General features: G+C 31.5%; 6 protein-coding genes, 1 non-coding gene and 2 pseudogenes across 10 annotated transcripts; 3 read left to right on the forward strand and 6 right to left on the reverse strand.

The window, feature by feature from the left end:
- Positions 1-895: 895 nt before the first annotated feature.
- Positions 896-1,907, forward strand: B0507.15 (annotated as a pseudogene). The gene is made up of 6 exons: positions 896-974; positions 1,020-1,134; positions 1,178-1,354; positions 1,399-1,561; positions 1,612-1,757; positions 1,803-1,907. Coding segments are annotated over exons 1-6 (785 nt in total).
- Positions 1,908-2,535: 628 nt separating this feature from the next.
- On the forward strand, positions 2,536-3,714 carry B0507.5 (uncharacterized protein; the record flags this gene model as incomplete). 2 transcript variants are annotated; one of them, NM_001269179.1, is made up of 5 exons in its annotated part: positions 2,536-2,718; positions 2,768-2,893; positions 2,945-3,052; positions 3,101-3,157; positions 3,544-3,714. In NM_001269179.1, 5 exons carry the CDS (start codon positions 2,536-2,538, stop codon positions 3,712-3,714), a joined length of 645 nt encoding a protein of 214 aa, NP_001256108.1. The 2 variants fall into 2 exon arrangements, with proteins under 2 accessions (NP_001256108.1, NP_001256109.1); NM_001269180.1 differs by lacking the exon at positions 3,544-3,714 and adding an exon at positions 3,232-3,312.
- A 96-nt stretch (positions 3,715-3,810) lies between these two features.
- On the forward strand, positions 3,811-4,600 carry B0507.4 (DUF4455 domain-containing protein; the record flags this gene model as incomplete). The annotated part of the gene is made up of 3 exons (NM_072854.2): positions 3,811-3,996; positions 4,037-4,216; positions 4,331-4,600. 3 exons carry the CDS (start codon positions 3,811-3,813, stop codon positions 4,598-4,600), a joined length of 636 nt encoding a protein of 211 aa, NP_505255.2.
- Positions 4,601-4,737: 137 nt separating this feature from the next.
- Positions 4,738-5,939, reverse strand: B0507.17 (annotated as a pseudogene). The gene is made up of 5 exons: positions 5,856-5,939; positions 5,452-5,809; positions 5,281-5,410; positions 4,903-5,223; positions 4,738-4,857 (listed from the first exon to the last, which is right to left on the reverse strand). Coding segments are annotated over exons 1-5 (1,013 nt in total).
- A 213-nt stretch (positions 5,940-6,152) lies between these two features.
- B0507.7 (Protein containing ALS2cr12 (ALS2CR12) signature) lies at positions 6,153-7,559 on the reverse strand. Its single transcript, NM_001392567.1, has 5 exons — positions 7,512-7,559; positions 6,954-7,147; positions 6,778-6,908; positions 6,398-6,703; positions 6,153-6,347 (listed from the first exon to the last, which is right to left on the reverse strand). Exons 1-5 carry the CDS (start codon positions 7,547-7,549, stop codon positions 6,330-6,332), a joined length of 687 nt encoding a protein of 228 aa, NP_001379586.1. The 5' UTR covers positions 7,550-7,559; the 3' UTR covers positions 6,153-6,329.
- A 101-nt stretch (positions 7,560-7,660) lies between these two features.
- Positions 7,661-9,357, reverse strand: ddn-1 (Protein containing ALS2cr12 (ALS2CR12) signature). Its single transcript, NM_072856.4, has 6 exons — positions 9,258-9,357; positions 9,090-9,211; positions 8,628-9,034; positions 8,448-8,578; positions 8,059-8,379; positions 7,661-8,009 (listed from the first exon to the last, which is right to left on the reverse strand). Exons 1-6 carry the CDS (start codon positions 9,330-9,332, stop codon positions 7,857-7,859), a joined length of 1,209 nt encoding a protein of 402 aa, NP_505257.1. The 5' UTR covers positions 9,333-9,357; the 3' UTR covers positions 7,661-7,856.
- On the reverse strand, positions 7,952-7,972 carry 21ur-14767. The gene has a single exon (NR_069107.1).
- Positions 9,358-9,462: 105 nt separating the features above from the next.
- Positions 9,463-11,802, reverse strand: B0507.8 (Protein containing ALS2cr12 (ALS2CR12) signature). The gene is made up of 9 exons (NM_072857.4): positions 11,713-11,802; positions 11,554-11,666; positions 11,334-11,497; positions 10,693-10,808; positions 10,529-10,643; positions 10,303-10,482; positions 9,952-10,116; positions 9,755-9,898; positions 9,463-9,656 (listed from the first exon to the last, which is right to left on the reverse strand). Exons 1-9 carry the CDS (start codon positions 11,775-11,777, stop codon positions 9,528-9,530), a joined length of 1,191 nt encoding a protein of 396 aa, NP_505258.2. The 5' UTR covers positions 11,778-11,802; the 3' UTR covers positions 9,463-9,527.
- A 1,991-nt stretch (positions 11,803-13,793) lies between these two features.
- On the reverse strand, positions 13,794-14,879 carry B0507.9 (Protein containing ALS2cr12 (ALS2CR12) signature; the record flags this gene model as incomplete). The annotated part of the gene is made up of 6 exons (NM_072858.5): positions 13,794-13,916; positions 13,963-14,109; positions 14,159-14,317; positions 14,429-14,605; positions 14,651-14,765; positions 14,830-14,879. The coding sequence occupies 6 exons, from the start codon at positions 14,877-14,879 to the stop codon at positions 13,800-13,802; spliced, it is 765 nt and encodes a 254-aa protein (NP_505259.1). The 3' UTR covers positions 13,794-13,799.
- Positions 14,880-15,406: the final 527 nt, after the last annotated feature.

Below are 15,406 nucleotides of genomic sequence, written 5' to 3' on the forward strand. Positions count from 1 at the left end.
ATATTCTCGCAACTTTTAATCTGTCTTTAGCAACTTCTTCCCGACTTTAGAAACTTTTAACCAAGTTTAGCCAATTTTTAAAAAATGTTCAGTGCAAATTTTGAGGGTATCCCCAACTTTAACCTAATTTGCCCAACTTTAGCAACGTTTTACCAAATTTTAGCAACTTCTGCGCTTGGCATTTCTAAAGTTGCTAAAGTTGGTGGATAAGTTGCGGCGATTTGCCGAGATAATTTTAAATCCTTTAAGCACTTGCTGAACCGCTAAAACTCCCATTTTAAAAAGTTTGAGAATTCTAAAAATATTCTCAATTGAAATATTCTTGAAAAACATTTTTTGTTTTTACTTCCCAGAACTAATCATTAGCAAAAGTTCAATTCAATTGTCATCATTCAATCAGTTTGTTCTCACACTCTATATTTTTCCACTTTCCTCTGTTAATATCAACACCATATTTCTCATAATAAGTATTGCTCAGTGTAAACTTGAAGTGTGTTAAAACCTACTATAGAATTCCTTTTTTTTTGATAATTATTATATTATACGATTTCCTCATACATATTTTGTAGTTGTTTATTCCTCACTCTTAAATGTGAATTATAAGCACTTTAACACTGAGAAAAACTTAGCTGTAAAAGTAAAGTTTCAATTTTCGAGGGACTCAGCTTAGAACTATTTGATGAAAAAGTCTTAAAAGTATGATATTAATTGTGAATTTTGCAGAATGGGCGAACTATTCGGAAAACCGAGTAGTGAGCAGGGTTGTCAATTTTTAATGCATAATATATTTTCTATGTTAAAAAGTTTTGATGCAAGTCTTGGGATAAAACTCCAACCATGCAGATTAAAGAATTGCGCTGAAACTTATAAATCGTGTTGATAAGTGTTTTTAAGGCAAATCCAAAAAAAGTCACAACGGAAGAGGTATTAAAAGCCGAGTCTGATCCACTGGAAGCCGAAAAAATTATTGATGAGTTAGTGTACATTAAATTTACTTTTATTGCAGCATCTTATTTCAGTTTCGAATCTCAAAAACGTTCGGAACAATTTGTCGAAATACAGAACATAGTTTGCAATCAGATTCAGGACTGCAAAAGAGAAGATCGGGAAAATAAAAAAAAGAGTGATGAATTGGTAATCTGAGTCTCCATTCAATCAACTAATTCTTCTTGTTTAGGACATTGCTCAAATTTCTCAGGATAAGACGGAAGCTATTGATTTTGTGGCATCACAACTTTTACTTCAAAGTGGTGCAAAAGATCACAGCAATGCTCGTCAGATTAATGATGTGATTTCAAAGATCAACGAGTTTGCAACAAATCTTGACAATCATTTTGGCAAAGCTTACAAAGTGGTAAGTTTTTTTGGCAGTTCACGACTTAATCGGTTGCTTTTTAGAATGACTCCGGGAGAGGAATTTATCGATACTTCGCTCAAAAATAAGATGTACACTTCATCACAACTAACTCAAGTTTCAGAAGTTCTCAATCAAATCATTTAAGCGATCAATAATTTAGACCGATCTTTAACCCAGTTCCAATTAAAAAGTTTGGAAACAACTGTAAGCTTAGAATTATTTCATAGTTTGTTTTTATTGTGTCCATATTTCAGAAAAAAATCGTGAAATCAAAACTCAAATATCAACACTAACGCCGTTTATTGCCACTTTCAAAAGGATTCTCGGAAATGAAAACTCTGAAATTGATTCGAAAAAAGTTGAACAGTTTTCGAACGAAAAAACAAAGTTGTTTGAAACGGTGTGTAGATTTATATCTATCTTCAAATTATATCCTCTTTTTCAGATCAACAATTTGGAATACGTGAATGAAAATCGTGACAAGCTTGTAAATGCAATTCAAAATACCACAAAAGACCCAAAACTAGAAAATCTTCGAATTGAAAACTAACCAAGAAGTTTGGAAGTTTTCTAAAAGTTTCATACTTCATCTTTTAACACTTGCAACTACAATTTACTCTATCAGACTGGTATACCTGGTCTACCTCATGAGTCATGACATTCCATTCATTCTTCATTCCCCTATTGTATTTTATGTATCGTTATTTTTTTCAAGTATAAATCGGTACTGTAATATGTATATATTTTAATTTGTGTATGCTCTGCTCAATTTTATTCCACAATGCGTTGTCCACAACAAAAACTACCTTTGATACATTCTCTCAGATCTCTCAATCTCTCAGAACTTCACTTCATTTTATTATTTTACTGATAGTGAGCAAAAATGTAATTGGACACAATAACGTATTTTACCCGTATTTTTAGTGATCAATGCTTTATTGAAAAAAACATTTAGAAATGTAAGCATAGTGGTTTTTGTTCTTGTGGTGAGCTGTTCTCAACTTTTGAAAGAATATCAAACGTTTATTGGTTTCTTGCTTATGGTTAAATGGAGTATTCGTAGATTTTTCTGAAAAATTTGATAGGAATATTAAATTCCTAATAAAACTTTAAATTTCTAATTTTGAATTCCTCAAACTTTTTATCACAGTTGTTGTTTTATATAAAGAACGGAAAAAATGTTTCCTAGTGAATTATTACCAGTGTTTGTTATCTTTTTCTTGCCTGAGCTAGAAAAAACGTCAATTTTTGCAACTCTGTTTTTGCAACTGTTAGAGTCATTATATTACCAGTTCAATGAATTTGTTCAAACGGATTCAAACATTCTTTACATCTTCAAAAAAAATCCTACTGACCGATTTGTAAGTTTTCGTTTTTAACACAAAATTTAATCTTGAGCCCTTTTTTCAGGATACGAATTTCATTTTTTACTGGTTTTGGATACAATTTGAAACATTGTTAAATGCGAGATACTATGATCTTTCCCAAAAAATCAACGAAATTTTCAATCCATCTTTTCCAAAAAATTATGAAGAAGTGAGAGAATATTCACGTAAAATATGATTGATTCTATTCAAAATTTAACAGAAATCCAATCAGTTAAAAGACGAGATATTTCCAATATTCCTTGATTTTTTCAATTTTTTAGAAATGGAGAATCATGCCACCATAACAAAAGACAAGTCCAGCAATGATGTAAGTGGTATATAAAAGCACCCAGGAAGCTCAATTGAATTATTTCAGAAATATCAAATTATTAACATTCCATTGAAATGCCCAATCAGTTTCATTAAAAATGATGTGAGTTGAAATAGGTGTTTTGTTAACTTTTCATTTTGATTTTTTTTAAAATATGCTTTTCCTTTTCCTTACAGTATAAATATAACAAAATTTATATTTTGTTGTGGCAAACGAAATTGATGATCAACCCATTGAAAAAGGCATTGACGCGTTGAGTACACTGAATTCAAGTATTTGTGTCAGGGAAGAAACTCAGGATTTTACTTTTTTATCTGATACTAGAGTCGGATTAGAGAAACCCAAAACTGATATAAAATCGGCAGAGATAAATGATTTTTCTCGCGAGTATATTGCGAAAGTTGAAAACGAAGTAGCAGAGATTTCTAACTCTGCAATTGTAAGAAGACTTTTGGTTTTGTATTAATATTAAGTTCTTTATTGTTTAGGCAGCGATTGAGGAGTGCCGTCAAATTGAGCAAGAGGACGTCACACAAAAATACAGCAATTGCGCTTCGGACACAGAATCGGATTATGATGATAAGGAAGTTTTCGAAGCAAAATTAAAAGAACAAGAGAGACAAAACACGGAAGAATTGAGAGAAAAAATAGCACAGTAAAGTGTCGTAAAGTGAGATTTGAGATTTTTGTAATTTTTTTGAGAATTTCTAGAAAGAAAGGGACTTGAATGTAATATATCAGGAAAATTGCAGAATATGTTTGCTGAGGAAATCAAAGAACTTAAAAGACTCCACAAATTGAAACTTGCGGCATTTTTCGATTGCATTCGGTTGAAATATCGATTTGAAGAAAAAGCACACGAATGGTCCGATTGGATTGAAAACCATCTTAGACAAATGATTATTAGAGTGCAAACAAAATTTATTGATTTTGAAACTATGGTACGGTTGTCAATGGCCTAATTATATTTTGAAATTTCAGGCAAAAAATTTCAAATATTTCAAATCAGTTTCGGAAGAAATGATGCCTGAAATAAATTCTGAAATATTTAATCTAAATGAAGAAATCACGATCTTGCTCAACAATTTTTCTACCATTTTCAACAACTTTGAAATTATGTATATCGACCATCCAGAAGGACTTTTTATTCGCGTTATTCAAGTTAGTTTTTTTCAAAATTGGGATTCCTTTTTTATTGTGTTGATAATTTTTGTTTGTTTCCATTAACGATCAGTAAACAATATTGATTTACAATACTTTACTTCTATTTTTCAGAAAAGCTTGTGCATGATAGCTGTAAAACTCCTGGAAATCCGGAATTCTTTAGACAAAGCTGACATGTCAAATGACTGGTATGAAGAGACAAGGGCGCTTTTCTCAAACATCAAAATAAGTGACATTCCAACGGTTTCCCAATTGAGAAAAATTTGTAAAAATGAGAGTCATTCTGACTACGAAGAATTGAAATTTCCGGAGGTTTTGAGAGTAGCTACTGTAGTGATTGAAGAAGTTTCAAACAACAGTAAAGAATCAGAAGAATTATAGCAAGAAATATGTGAATGAAATAAATGACATATTTTTTGACTTATTTATAAAATAAAAGTATCATTTTCAAATGTAAAAATATGTTTTTTACTGTTATTAATAAACTTAAACTTGTATTTTTCTTCGTATGACTTGCTTCATAAATTGTCGTATCCTGGAGGTTTTTCAATAGCTCGATGAGAATTTTTTGACACTATTGTAAGATCCATTTGACGAGAAAGTGTCTCTTGTATATAATCACGCTCAGCCACATCAAACTGCAAAAACTGTCTTTATTACAACATAAGTTTGGTTTTGTGCACCTTTTGAATAAGCTCACTTAACTGTTTCATCCTATCATCAACATAAATAAACTCTGATCCGATCCCTTGTTCAGTGGCAGTACAACCTTCTTCTTCAAACATTTCAAGCGTTGATATCAGTTCACTCATTTCTGTTCTTAATTCCTCAACGGTTCCGATAACTTCTCCAATTAGTTGTGTAAAAACTTGAACATCCGTTGATCCATCTGCATTGAATTCAGTAGCATGTTGGTAGAAAACTCTCAAAGCGCTCAATAAATCGTCCATTTCAGTATCTAAGAGCGCTTCTCCTATCCTCATTCGCCTATGATTTTCTATAACCTGAAAACAAAATAGAAGTGTAAAATAAAATCGCTCAATTGCAATTTCAAGTCTTACAATTGGTTCTGTTGCACTGTATACAATAGATAACACTTTGTGAGCATCTCTCAATGTTTTGCATTGTCGTTTGAATTGTTCGGACCTATCTTCAATTGCCAGACTCTCATCAACTGAGCAGTGTTGAAGGCTGAACTTATTACATTTTTAGTATCGTTAAACAGAACTCACTTGAAACAAAACAAGTGTCATCTTGCTTCTCTAATTGATTTTTTTGATCTTCAAATCTATCTTCATTGATGTGTCCAAGACGATTCTCTCCATCGAGGATTGTGTGATGAAGTTCTTGATTCAAATTGAGAATTTTTTGATTTTTATCCGCATATTTTGACAGCCCATTTGCCAGTTCGAGTTTGTGCTCAGTTTCATCCGTTATTTTTCGCAGTTTATTTATTTTATTTTTAAGATCTTTATCCATCTGACGTATGATGAATTTGTTTGGATCCTGTTTTTCTAACTTTTTTTTTTCTTGGCTATTCTTTTCTAATACAGTATTTTCGTTTGAGATGAAATGACTTTCTTGAATATTCTAAACAATTAAAAATATTTGAATTCAAAATTTACAGAAAGCAAACCTCCTCGCGTATTACTTATATTTCTTGATTCTTTCCCTCCGTTTGTCTCAATTTATTCAATTTTTAGTAAATGGCAACTTTGATATCTGAAAAATAACTTAAGCAATTTTAAGACTATCAAAAATAAATGAAGTTTGAAGAAACACAGAAAAATAAGTGACAATATATGTACTTATTATAAAATGATATTGCTATGAACTCACGTTTTAGAACGTAAGGGAAAATAAAATGAGCAAGAATATATAAGATAAACATTATCGTGGACACGAACATGAACCGACATCATTTTAAAAAAGTTACCATCAACTTCATTTTTAGTCCGGTTACAATTAAAAAATAAAAACCTTGAAAAAATACAACAAACATTCCTTTTATAAATACATTCCTTTTTGCAATATAATCATAAAATTAGTTAAAATATTAAACAGTGAAACAGTGTGAGTGAAAGTTTATAGCTGGATAATTTGCATTCCATTAAATAATGAATTTGAACTGAACTGATTTTTAATTAATTAAAATAAGTTTCTTCGAGCTTCTCTTACTTTTTTGATTAGATCACTCATCTCTGTCATGTAGTCATTTACCAGAATTAGTTCTTTCACTACTTCATGTTCTATATCACCATTGGAATCACTTTCATTCTCCATTCTTGATTGAATGCTGATCAACTCAGTTTTTATATTTTCAGTTATCGGTAATATTTGATTAACAAGACTGATAAATTCAGCGTCATTTCCAGATCCTTCTGCATTAAATTCTGTGTTATAATACGAAAAAACACGGAGGGAGCTCAATAAATCGTCCATATCTATCTCAGATTGGTTTCTCATTTTTACAGCTTGGAGAATCTGGAAGAAGCTAATGTTTTCATAAAGAGATTTAAAACTGAAGCTTTGCCTAATTTGAAAGTATAAAAACAAACCAGTGTTTCTGAAATGTTGAATTCACATTCAAATAGTTTGTATTTGCTGCATAAAATGTTGCATTGCTGCTTGAATAGGTTGAATTGATCATCTAACGACTGCTTGGCTCTCAACTTTGCAAGATTTGCAACTGCAACAAAATTAATTACTATAAGATTTCAAGAAATCTCCTTACTTCCGTTCAATATAGCTGTTTCAGTATTTTTCAGTTTCTCTTTTTGAGAATCATTTTGTTGTTTTTCCAACATTTGAAATTGAAGTTCTCCTTCAATTTCTGTTTTATCTAGGTTTCGTTTCAATTCCAAATATTCTTCATTGATTTCCTTTTGTTGCTTCAACTTTTCAGCGTTATTTTTATTTTTGATTTGTCTGAAAATAATAATACAATTTTTCATACAGCTTTATTTGTTCATAAATCTTGAACTAAATGCTTATATCTAGATTATTCTCAGTTTTATCGATAAGTCTACAAAGGCGGAATATTTGTTCTATTCCAATTCTTAAACTTGTTTTTTATGAGAAATAATTGGACATTAACTAACTAATGGAATTTTCCAATTAGTGTCGGAAATGTAAAAAAATGTATTTAAATACACCTTATGCGTTAGGTTTTTTCAAGTAACCAAATATGTATAATAAAAACTGTCAAAAAGTTTCGATGAACTCTAAAAGATTAAAATTACTTATTTTGACTTTAATTAGTTATTTTTCATCCCCAAATTAATATACTCACTGGTCACATGCGTCCGGCTTACAGGCAGGGAATGACATATTTTGCTACCTGCAATTGATATATTGTAAGAAATAGTATAGTATGAAAAATCTTCTATACAGAGATATTGAATAAATACAAATTAGTACTTGTTATAATTTACGAAATTTGATTTGATATTCATTTATTGGAATAACAATTCATTTAATGTCATTTAAATTAATTTAAAACAAATTATCATGATGTTAAACTGAAGGTCAGAAGAAAAATGTTTACAATGGAATGCAGAATGCATAGAATAGAAGAAAGTAAGAAAGGTGAGCAAAACCTTTACATTTCAAAAGTAGTTAATTATTGAGAATACATTTAGTTTTCGGTGATTGCTGCTGGCTTAACCTTCTTTGTGGTTTCATAGGCGGGTGGTCCTTCAAGAGCGTTACGTCCATTTCTAGTAGAATGAGCAATTCTCATTTGATCAGCCAATGTCTCTTGAATGTGGTCACGGCTGATGACGTTGAACTGAAACGTATTTGTTGTGAAAATATTTGTGAAAGGAAAATGTGATTACCAGCTGGATTTTGATACTGATTTCTTTCATTTTGTCACTAATGGCGATCATTTCTTTCAAAATCCCATTTTGATCAGTGACAAGTGGCTCCTCTTCGAAAACGCCAATCTTTGAATCAATTGTATTGATTTCAGTAGTCAATTCTCCAATTATTGCAATGACGTCAGCAATATGCCCAGTGAATCTCTCTTCATCAGTAGATCCACCTGCATTAAATTCAGAAGCACAAATTCTGAACATTCTGAGATCACTCAAAAGATCTTCCATATCAAAGTCTATAAGCGGTCTTCCAGCTTTCATACGATTGTCAATATTCATAAGCTGAAAGAAAATCTTTGATAAGTTGTACTAGTACATTATGTTCCAACAATTCAAAATACAAAACAAACCTGTGCTTCAATAGAATTGTATGAATTGCAAAAGGCTCTGTGGCGGTTGATAAGATTTCTGCAATGTTGACGAAATTGTTCGAAGTTATCCTCAATTGCTAGACTTGTCATCAACTGTGCCGAATTAGCAACTGAATATCAATTTTTGGATTAACTAAATTTTAAAAACAAAGTTCTTACTTCCTGAGAAGGCCCTATTCTCTATCTTCTCCAATCGCTTCTTCTGTTCCTCAATTCGTTTTTCATCCATTTTTTGAAGTTTTTCTTCTTGGTTTATCTTGATTTCGTGAATCCCTTGATTCAATTTCAAAACTTCTTCATTAAACTTCTTTTGTTCCGCGTTCCTTTCTTCTCTGATTTTGTTGCACATTTCTTGCCGAATCTTTTCCCCGTTCTTAATGATTTCTGCCGAATCATTCAGTTGCTGACGACGAATTTGAAGTTTTTCTTCAAGTTCTTTTTGTAGCTTCTCAAGCTCAAATTTTCTCTTCTCAACTTCCATTTTGTTTGAATCATTTCGAACATTCAACTTCTCTCTGGTAATAGCATTGAGGCGTTCTTGCAATGCTTCCATTTCTTCGATTTGTCTGAAAATGTCCCATTTTGAAAAATAAATTATGGTCGAAAATGATTGAAACATACTTTGCTCTTTGGTTCAAGATTTCCTTTTTCTTTTCCTCCGCACCTTTCTTCAATTTTTCTCTCGTCTCGTCTAATTCTCTTTCATGGGCAGCATGCAGACCGGCAGATTTTTGTTGAACTTGCTAAATAATGTTTCAAATTATGTATGAAAATTGTATCCATGCTCACTCTATTTATTTTGTCGCGTTCTTCTTTCAACTCATTTTCTCTGGCAACTTTTCGTTCCTCATATTTTGAAGACATGGTGCAATGGATGCAGAAATGGCCTGAATTAAAGTATTAATAAGATACAAAATATATAAATAAACAAAATAGGAGGCAGATAAAGTATTGGCTTAAAACCAACTGTAAAATAATGAAAATGAAAGGCAAACATTAAAGGAAAATATTTTTAAAGAATAATGACATGGCTTTAAAAAAAACATTAGATTAATAAAATTAATTTTTGATTTCCAGTTTCTGGCTAACATCGGAAATCGCTTCGATTGGCATCGACACGTTATGTCTTTGTTGGATACTCTCAGTAATTACACGACGGTTTTCGGCAATTGGTTGAAGATTATTAATCTAAAAGTGAAACTTTTTACTCATAACCCTTTTGAAGAGTTGAAATTTTAGGAAATTGCCGATATGGCCACCACATCGGACGGGTTTTGTGAACTTACGATATTAAAGAGATCATCTTTCAAGTCACTAAAACGTTTGTTGTTCTCTTCTTCAATTGCAATCTTGAGCTCAAGATTACGTCTCAAGCCAGCAATGACTGGTTGAAAATCCGAAACCTTAGATTTGATCTTCCGGAGCTCATCCTGAAAGATGTTCCATTTAGTTGTCTCATTTTGATAACATATTTTCTACTCACACTCATTGAAACATCTTCCAACTCCAAAAATGCTAAGTTTTGTTCAATTGCCCCAACTTTGTCGTTAATGGCACGAAGGCATTCGGAAAGGCGAGTGACATATTGTTTGGTTGACCTTATTTGTCTTTCGCTTAACCTTGCGAAATGGTCTTCAGTTGCTCCAAGCTGAAAATTAAGATTATGAACTTTATTAATAGCCTTGAAAAAATAAGGAAAAATGAGTTGTTTAATATATATATCCAAATATATATATATATATATATATATCCATATTTCTCCTAGGTTTGTTGGCTGCCAACTCTTTTAACATCTTCATTAACGAAGTCAAAGTGTAACATTTATTTAACTCACCACAACAGCTGCTCTACCGAAGAATCCATCAAAATCTGCCATCGGCCCATTTTTCAGCTCTGCCATTTTGCCGTTAACTTGTCTTCGATTCTTTTGGTCGTCAACACATCGCTGAATAGCCAGATCTTGCATTCCCATTGACTGCACGTCAACCAAATCACTTCGAATATCATTAATTGCCTAGAAAGTTAATTTGAAATATAGTTTCCAAACAGACATGACTTACCATAACTTGGTTTTCCTTGCGTTCCTCTCGCTCACTCGACGCTGCTTCTCTTTGTGCTTCGTGAATTTCATTTCTCTTATCCATTAAAACTTCTGTTTTTTTCTGAGCCAAAAGTCTACAAATTAAAATTTAAAAATTAGAAAAATAACAAACATTACACTTACTCTTCCATATCTTTTTTGTTATCAACTTCGTCAAAGATTTGTCTTCCCACTTCAGATTCCATAATCATGCTTCTAGCTTTTCCTTCAGCAATTTCCTTATCCAAGTGCAGATTTTTCTAAACTTAAATTAATGTCATAGGTAGTAACAGATTAATGCAGCAAGTTATCTTTCCTTACTAGAAAAAATGTTATTTGATTTTTTAACACTTCTTAATATACCGTATTTCTTCTATTTGTAAGACATGCAATATTCATTTTTGGACCTACTTAGATGCAATACTATTAGAGTGTGCAATACTAATTTTCGAGCACATTTTTGTGATATTTTCCATCAAGTAATAACACAATTTCATCAATTTCAACAACAAAAATCGGATCAAAGTAGCGAATTTTACGTCTGATACGCAAAAATGACCGAGTTGTTTTCATATCTTAAAAATGTTGGCTTGTTATAGCAATTCTGTAAAAGTTTTCCTGAGAACGATTTTCTATTGCAAACTTTGAAATCTCTAAAAAATAGAACAAAAATAAAATGTTGCAAAGTAATAGACGTGCCAAATAATTAGACGCGCGTTACAAATAAAGGAATAATGGTAAGTAACATTTTCCATCTTAAAATATTGAATGTGTACAAAACTAACCTCGTTGAACTTAGACGTAGCGTCTTCAAAATGGTTCAGTGCAATTGATGTTAAAACATCAATTTTCTTCGAATTTTGTTCAACCTCAATTTGTGCATTTCTTATGCTTTCCTCCTTTTTTTGTTCGTGTTCAGCTTGTTCTTTTAGTATTCTTTGGTCAACTTCTTTAAAAAAAAATGGTTCAGAAAGAATATTAATGAATTAAATTCTATTTACCCACCTTTCTTAAATCGATCCGCTTCATCTGCGAGCATTTTCATGTTTCTCAGGTGCTGATGATCACTACGAGAGAGTTCTTGTTGTAACCGTGTGGGACCACTATCTTGTATTTCTCTAAACATGTTCAAAACGTTCTTGTAAAATTGTTATTGCAACATACCGAATTGCATCCTGGTGTTTTACTTCGTCGCGTGCGTTTTGCTCGTCGCGCTGAGCTGTGGACATTTTGAAACGGGAACTTTCTGAAACTGAGTATTAGAATAAAAACAACTTTTAAGAAAACATATTACACGATTGAGCCAAATGATATCAGAGCGAGGAGATCAGAATTCAGGATATACATGGAAGATAATAGTTAATAAAAAATAACCCTAATAGTTAATACATATATAATTCCAAAAACCTTAAATGTGTTTACCATTTGTAATGCCTGGTTTCAATATGAAATTGACAACTAAAACAATCTACAGCAGTTTTACTAATGTTGAACAGAACAGTGATAAAAAGAGAATCGAAAGACAGAAACTCCGCCTCCAGTTTAGACGTAGGAAGAAAATAAAAGTTAGCAATAGGTTCAATCACAATAAATTTTATTGTGGAGAAAAACAGTTTTATTATTAGCAATGGTCATTTTTAAACTGAGGAAGAACACGATTCACACTACACTTTTCGATTTTCACGTACAATTTAAAAAAGTGATCTCAGGTGGTAAACATATCTAAAATTGATACTCAGAATTTAGTTGTCAAACAAATTAAAAACAGATAATGAAAGATGTAACATGTGTTATTGTGAAATTTGAATTTTCTATGTAATTTTTATCAACTAAAGTTTATTTGTTTTATTCATATCAGCAAAAAACCAGAAAAAGTTCAAGAAACTTTGGTTAAAAACTGTTAAAATTGAGACAAAAGGGGGTTTCTTAAAATAGTTTTGTGATTAACAATTTTTTTCAATTCCCTCTAGATACTTGGAATTTAGTTTTAAATTTAATTTTGGTACGTTTGAAATTTAAATTAAATATGGAATTTAGTTGCAACTAAACAATGAAATACCAAATGGTTTCAGTCAATATTTACAGGAAAAGTTTGATGAGACTGCAAAGTCAGCAGAAAGTTTCAAAATCCTACGGAGAAAAGTTTCCAGAATTGTTTTAGGGTACTTACTTATAATACCTGTACCTCAGTTCATAATACCTGTACGAACAGTTCCGTATTTTTAACGCAAAACTAATGTTTTGAAGCCCTTATTTTCTATGGCTAAAAACGTTAAAGAGTTTGAGTAAATATTTTAAAAAACATTTTTAAACATATCTACAACACTAATATAAATTATAAATACAGGATTGACATACCAAAATGAAGAAATACAGAATTAGATGAAGAACCTCTTACAGAGCCGAATATAAAAAATTTTTGACAAGTTCTTGCTGTTGACCGCTAGTCTTTTATACTATTTCAACCTGTTGTTCTTAATTTAACACTTAGCAAACAAAAGATAACGTAATGGAGAAGGTGTCAGTTCTGTGGAAATGTGTGTTTCCTCAGTTTATTTTCCACTGAGGAAGATCAAACGTATGACTAGGAATTTTGTGATATTGAACTGGTCAATACTTGCGAAGTTCGTTTTACACCTAATACAATAATGTATAACACACGGACCATTGTTTATTTTACAGCAAGACCCGAATTGGAATCACGGATTTATATGATACGATATCAAACTAAATCACAATTTGGAAGTGCGTAGCTGTGAACATTTACTGAAACTTGAATCTATAGGGTATAATATCGGACACCGTAAAAAACGTGACAAAACAAACTTTCAAGAATGGATCTTCATTCAACTACAAAATATAATTATTCCTCAGAACTTTGTGTTCTTTCTCACTGAAATCATGTGAACTGTTGAAATATTCCTCATTAAATTTCCATAAACTTTTAAATTTGCATTTCTTCATGGTTAACTTTTCACAATATAAGGAAGATCGAGGTAACGTCTGTATGACATGTGCAATTCTCGTGAAATGTTTTTCAGGAATTGGTATAGAAATCTTAGGAAGTTCTACAAAATTTCAATCATACACATGTGTTAAATATCATTGATAAGAAGATGTTTGATGATGTATCAGCAATTATTTCTATGTCGAAATATAATTTAAACTTAAAATACGCTTAGGAATAAAACAATTTATTCATACATTGTAGATAGTATACATAAAATTGAAAAAAGAACAGTTTAAAATAATCAAGTCCCATTGCTGATTTGGAGATTTTGAAATTGTGGCATTGACAGATTCATTTTTTCTTCAATCAATCGGTTCATTTCTCCGCGTTTTTCGGAAATCAAATGCAAACAATTAACCTAAAAAATCAAAATTTAATTTTTAAATTCGTATCCAAAAATTTACCATTGCGAATAATCGTTTTTTCATATCCACAAATTTTTCATAATTATCTGGATCAATTTCCTGATTTTCACTGTTTAGGATCCGTTTGAAATTCGGAATCACTTTGTTGAAATCGGATATTTGAGTTCGGATTTGGCTGATCATGCCCTGTAACTTGGGATAACGTTTTGTGTTAGCACACGGATTTCGAGCTTACATTCATCAAAACCTCTTTTAGTTCGTAACAAGCCAAGCTTTGCTCCAGATTAGTGACCATCGTACTAATTGAAAGAAGAACTTCTCCAAACTGGATCAAATAGTTCTTAGTTTTCGCTTTTTCTTCCTTTTTCGCAGGATAGCCTGGCGGTGCACCAAGCTGAAACGAGCAGAAAATAACTTTTTAAAAATCATATTATTCGAAACAGTTAGTGAAAACGCAGTAAGATAAAATTTTTCTAGACGTGGCAATTTTACAAATGATACTAACCACAGAAATTGCTCGCTGGAAAAACTTGTCAATTTCTTCTGTCTTCGATTTTATGTTGATAATATGCTGATTAACTTTTCTGCGGTTGTTTCTCTCTTGAGCAATAATTTGCATTGAAAGATTCACCATTCCCATTTTCATGACTTGGCTCAAATCATTGCGAAGCTCACATAACATCTGTAAGATACACTGCTAACTTAGCAATTGTTAACAAACGAATACCTCTTCATGATCGGCGCTTGCCTCTTTTCTGATATCAATAACACTGTCCTTTTCAGCATTTTGAATTTTCAAGTAAAGCTCAAATAGATCTTCAGCATGCTGTTGAGCAATAATTCTGGAATTTCAATAATAATAGAAATTCATAATACGACCATACTGTGTAACATATTTGCACTCACTCATTGTTGTCTATTCTGGTTTCAACATCATCAAAAATTGATGTCTCCATTGCGACTGTTCGTTTGTCAAATTATTGTAGGGATAATAAACTTACAGAAATCAAATATTCAATAAAAAACGACATGAACTTGAAAAGTGGTTCTTTCTTCCTCATATTTATTTTGTTTGTCTCATGGAGAAAGATAACGTACACTTTCAACTACAACTAGCAAGTGTTGTTGGTGTTGTTTGAAACAAAGGGAGGGAATGGCTGGGGAGTGATGAAATCCAGCATTTTGGACACTCGGCAATTCAGGTAACTGTTGGTTTCTGAAAGTTTTGGCAATTGCTCAAACCTTTGAAGACTTTACTTGAAATTAATTACTGAAAAACTCTGAATAGTTTGATTGTGAGAGACATTTTTTTTAATGTGAAATTTTTGCCACAAATTATTAAAATCTATATGCTGTATTTCCTCGAATAGTATTACAACTTATTTGTTAGCTTTGACAACACGTATCTTAGTTTTTGTTTGTTAGAAAAACTGTCAATTAGCAAAATATTTCAAACTCTTTTTCTACCATTTCTTTATTGGTT

Source organism: Caenorhabditis elegans, chromosome V (assembly GCF_000002985.6).
Source record: "Caenorhabditis elegans chromosome V".
NCBI classification, from domain to species: Eukaryota; Metazoa; Nematoda; class Chromadorea; order Rhabditida; family Rhabditidae; genus Caenorhabditis; species Caenorhabditis elegans.

What these genes read in the sequence shown, in the direction of transcription:
- B0507.7 (NM_001392567.1), bottom strand. Translation starts at nt 7,549, where the DNA reads ATGTCATTCCCTGCCTGTAAGCCGGACGCATGTGACCA. An exon ending in AAGCCGGACGCATGTGACCA is followed by an intron (nt 7,148 to 7,511) that starts GTGAGTATATTA and finishes TATTATTTTCAG; the next exon opens with ACAAATCAAAAATAAAAATA. An exon ending in AACAGCTATATTGAACGGAA is followed by an intron (nt 6,909 to 6,953) that starts GTAAGGAGATTT and finishes ATTTTGTTGCAG; the next exon opens with TTGCAAATCTTGCAAAGTTG.
- ddn-1 (NM_072856.4), bottom strand. Translation starts at nt 9,332, where the DNA reads ATGTCTTCAAAATATGAGGAACGAAAAGTTGCCAGAGAAAATGAGTTG. An exon ending in AACGCGACAAAATAAATAGA is followed by an intron (nt 9,212 to 9,257) that starts GTGAGCATGGAT and finishes AACATTATTTAG; the next exon opens with CAAGTTCAACAAAAATCTGC. An exon ending in ATCTTGAACCAAAGAGCAAA is followed by an intron (nt 9,035 to 9,089) that starts GTATGTTTCAAT and finishes GGACATTTTCAG; the next exon opens with ACAAATCGAAGAAATGGAAG.
- B0507.8 (NM_072857.4), bottom strand. Translation starts at nt 11,777, where the DNA reads ATGTCCACAGCTCAGCGCGACGAGCAAAACGCACGCGACGAAGTAAAA. An exon ending in AAACACCAGGATGCAATTCG is followed by an intron (nt 11,667 to 11,712) that starts GTATGTTGCAAT and finishes GAACATGTTTAG; the next exon opens with AGAAATACAAGATAGTGGTC. An exon ending in AACAAAAAAGATATGGAAGA is followed by an intron (nt 10,644 to 10,692) that starts GTAAGTGTAATG and finishes TTTAATTTGTAG; the next exon opens with ACTTTTGGCTCAGAAAAAAA.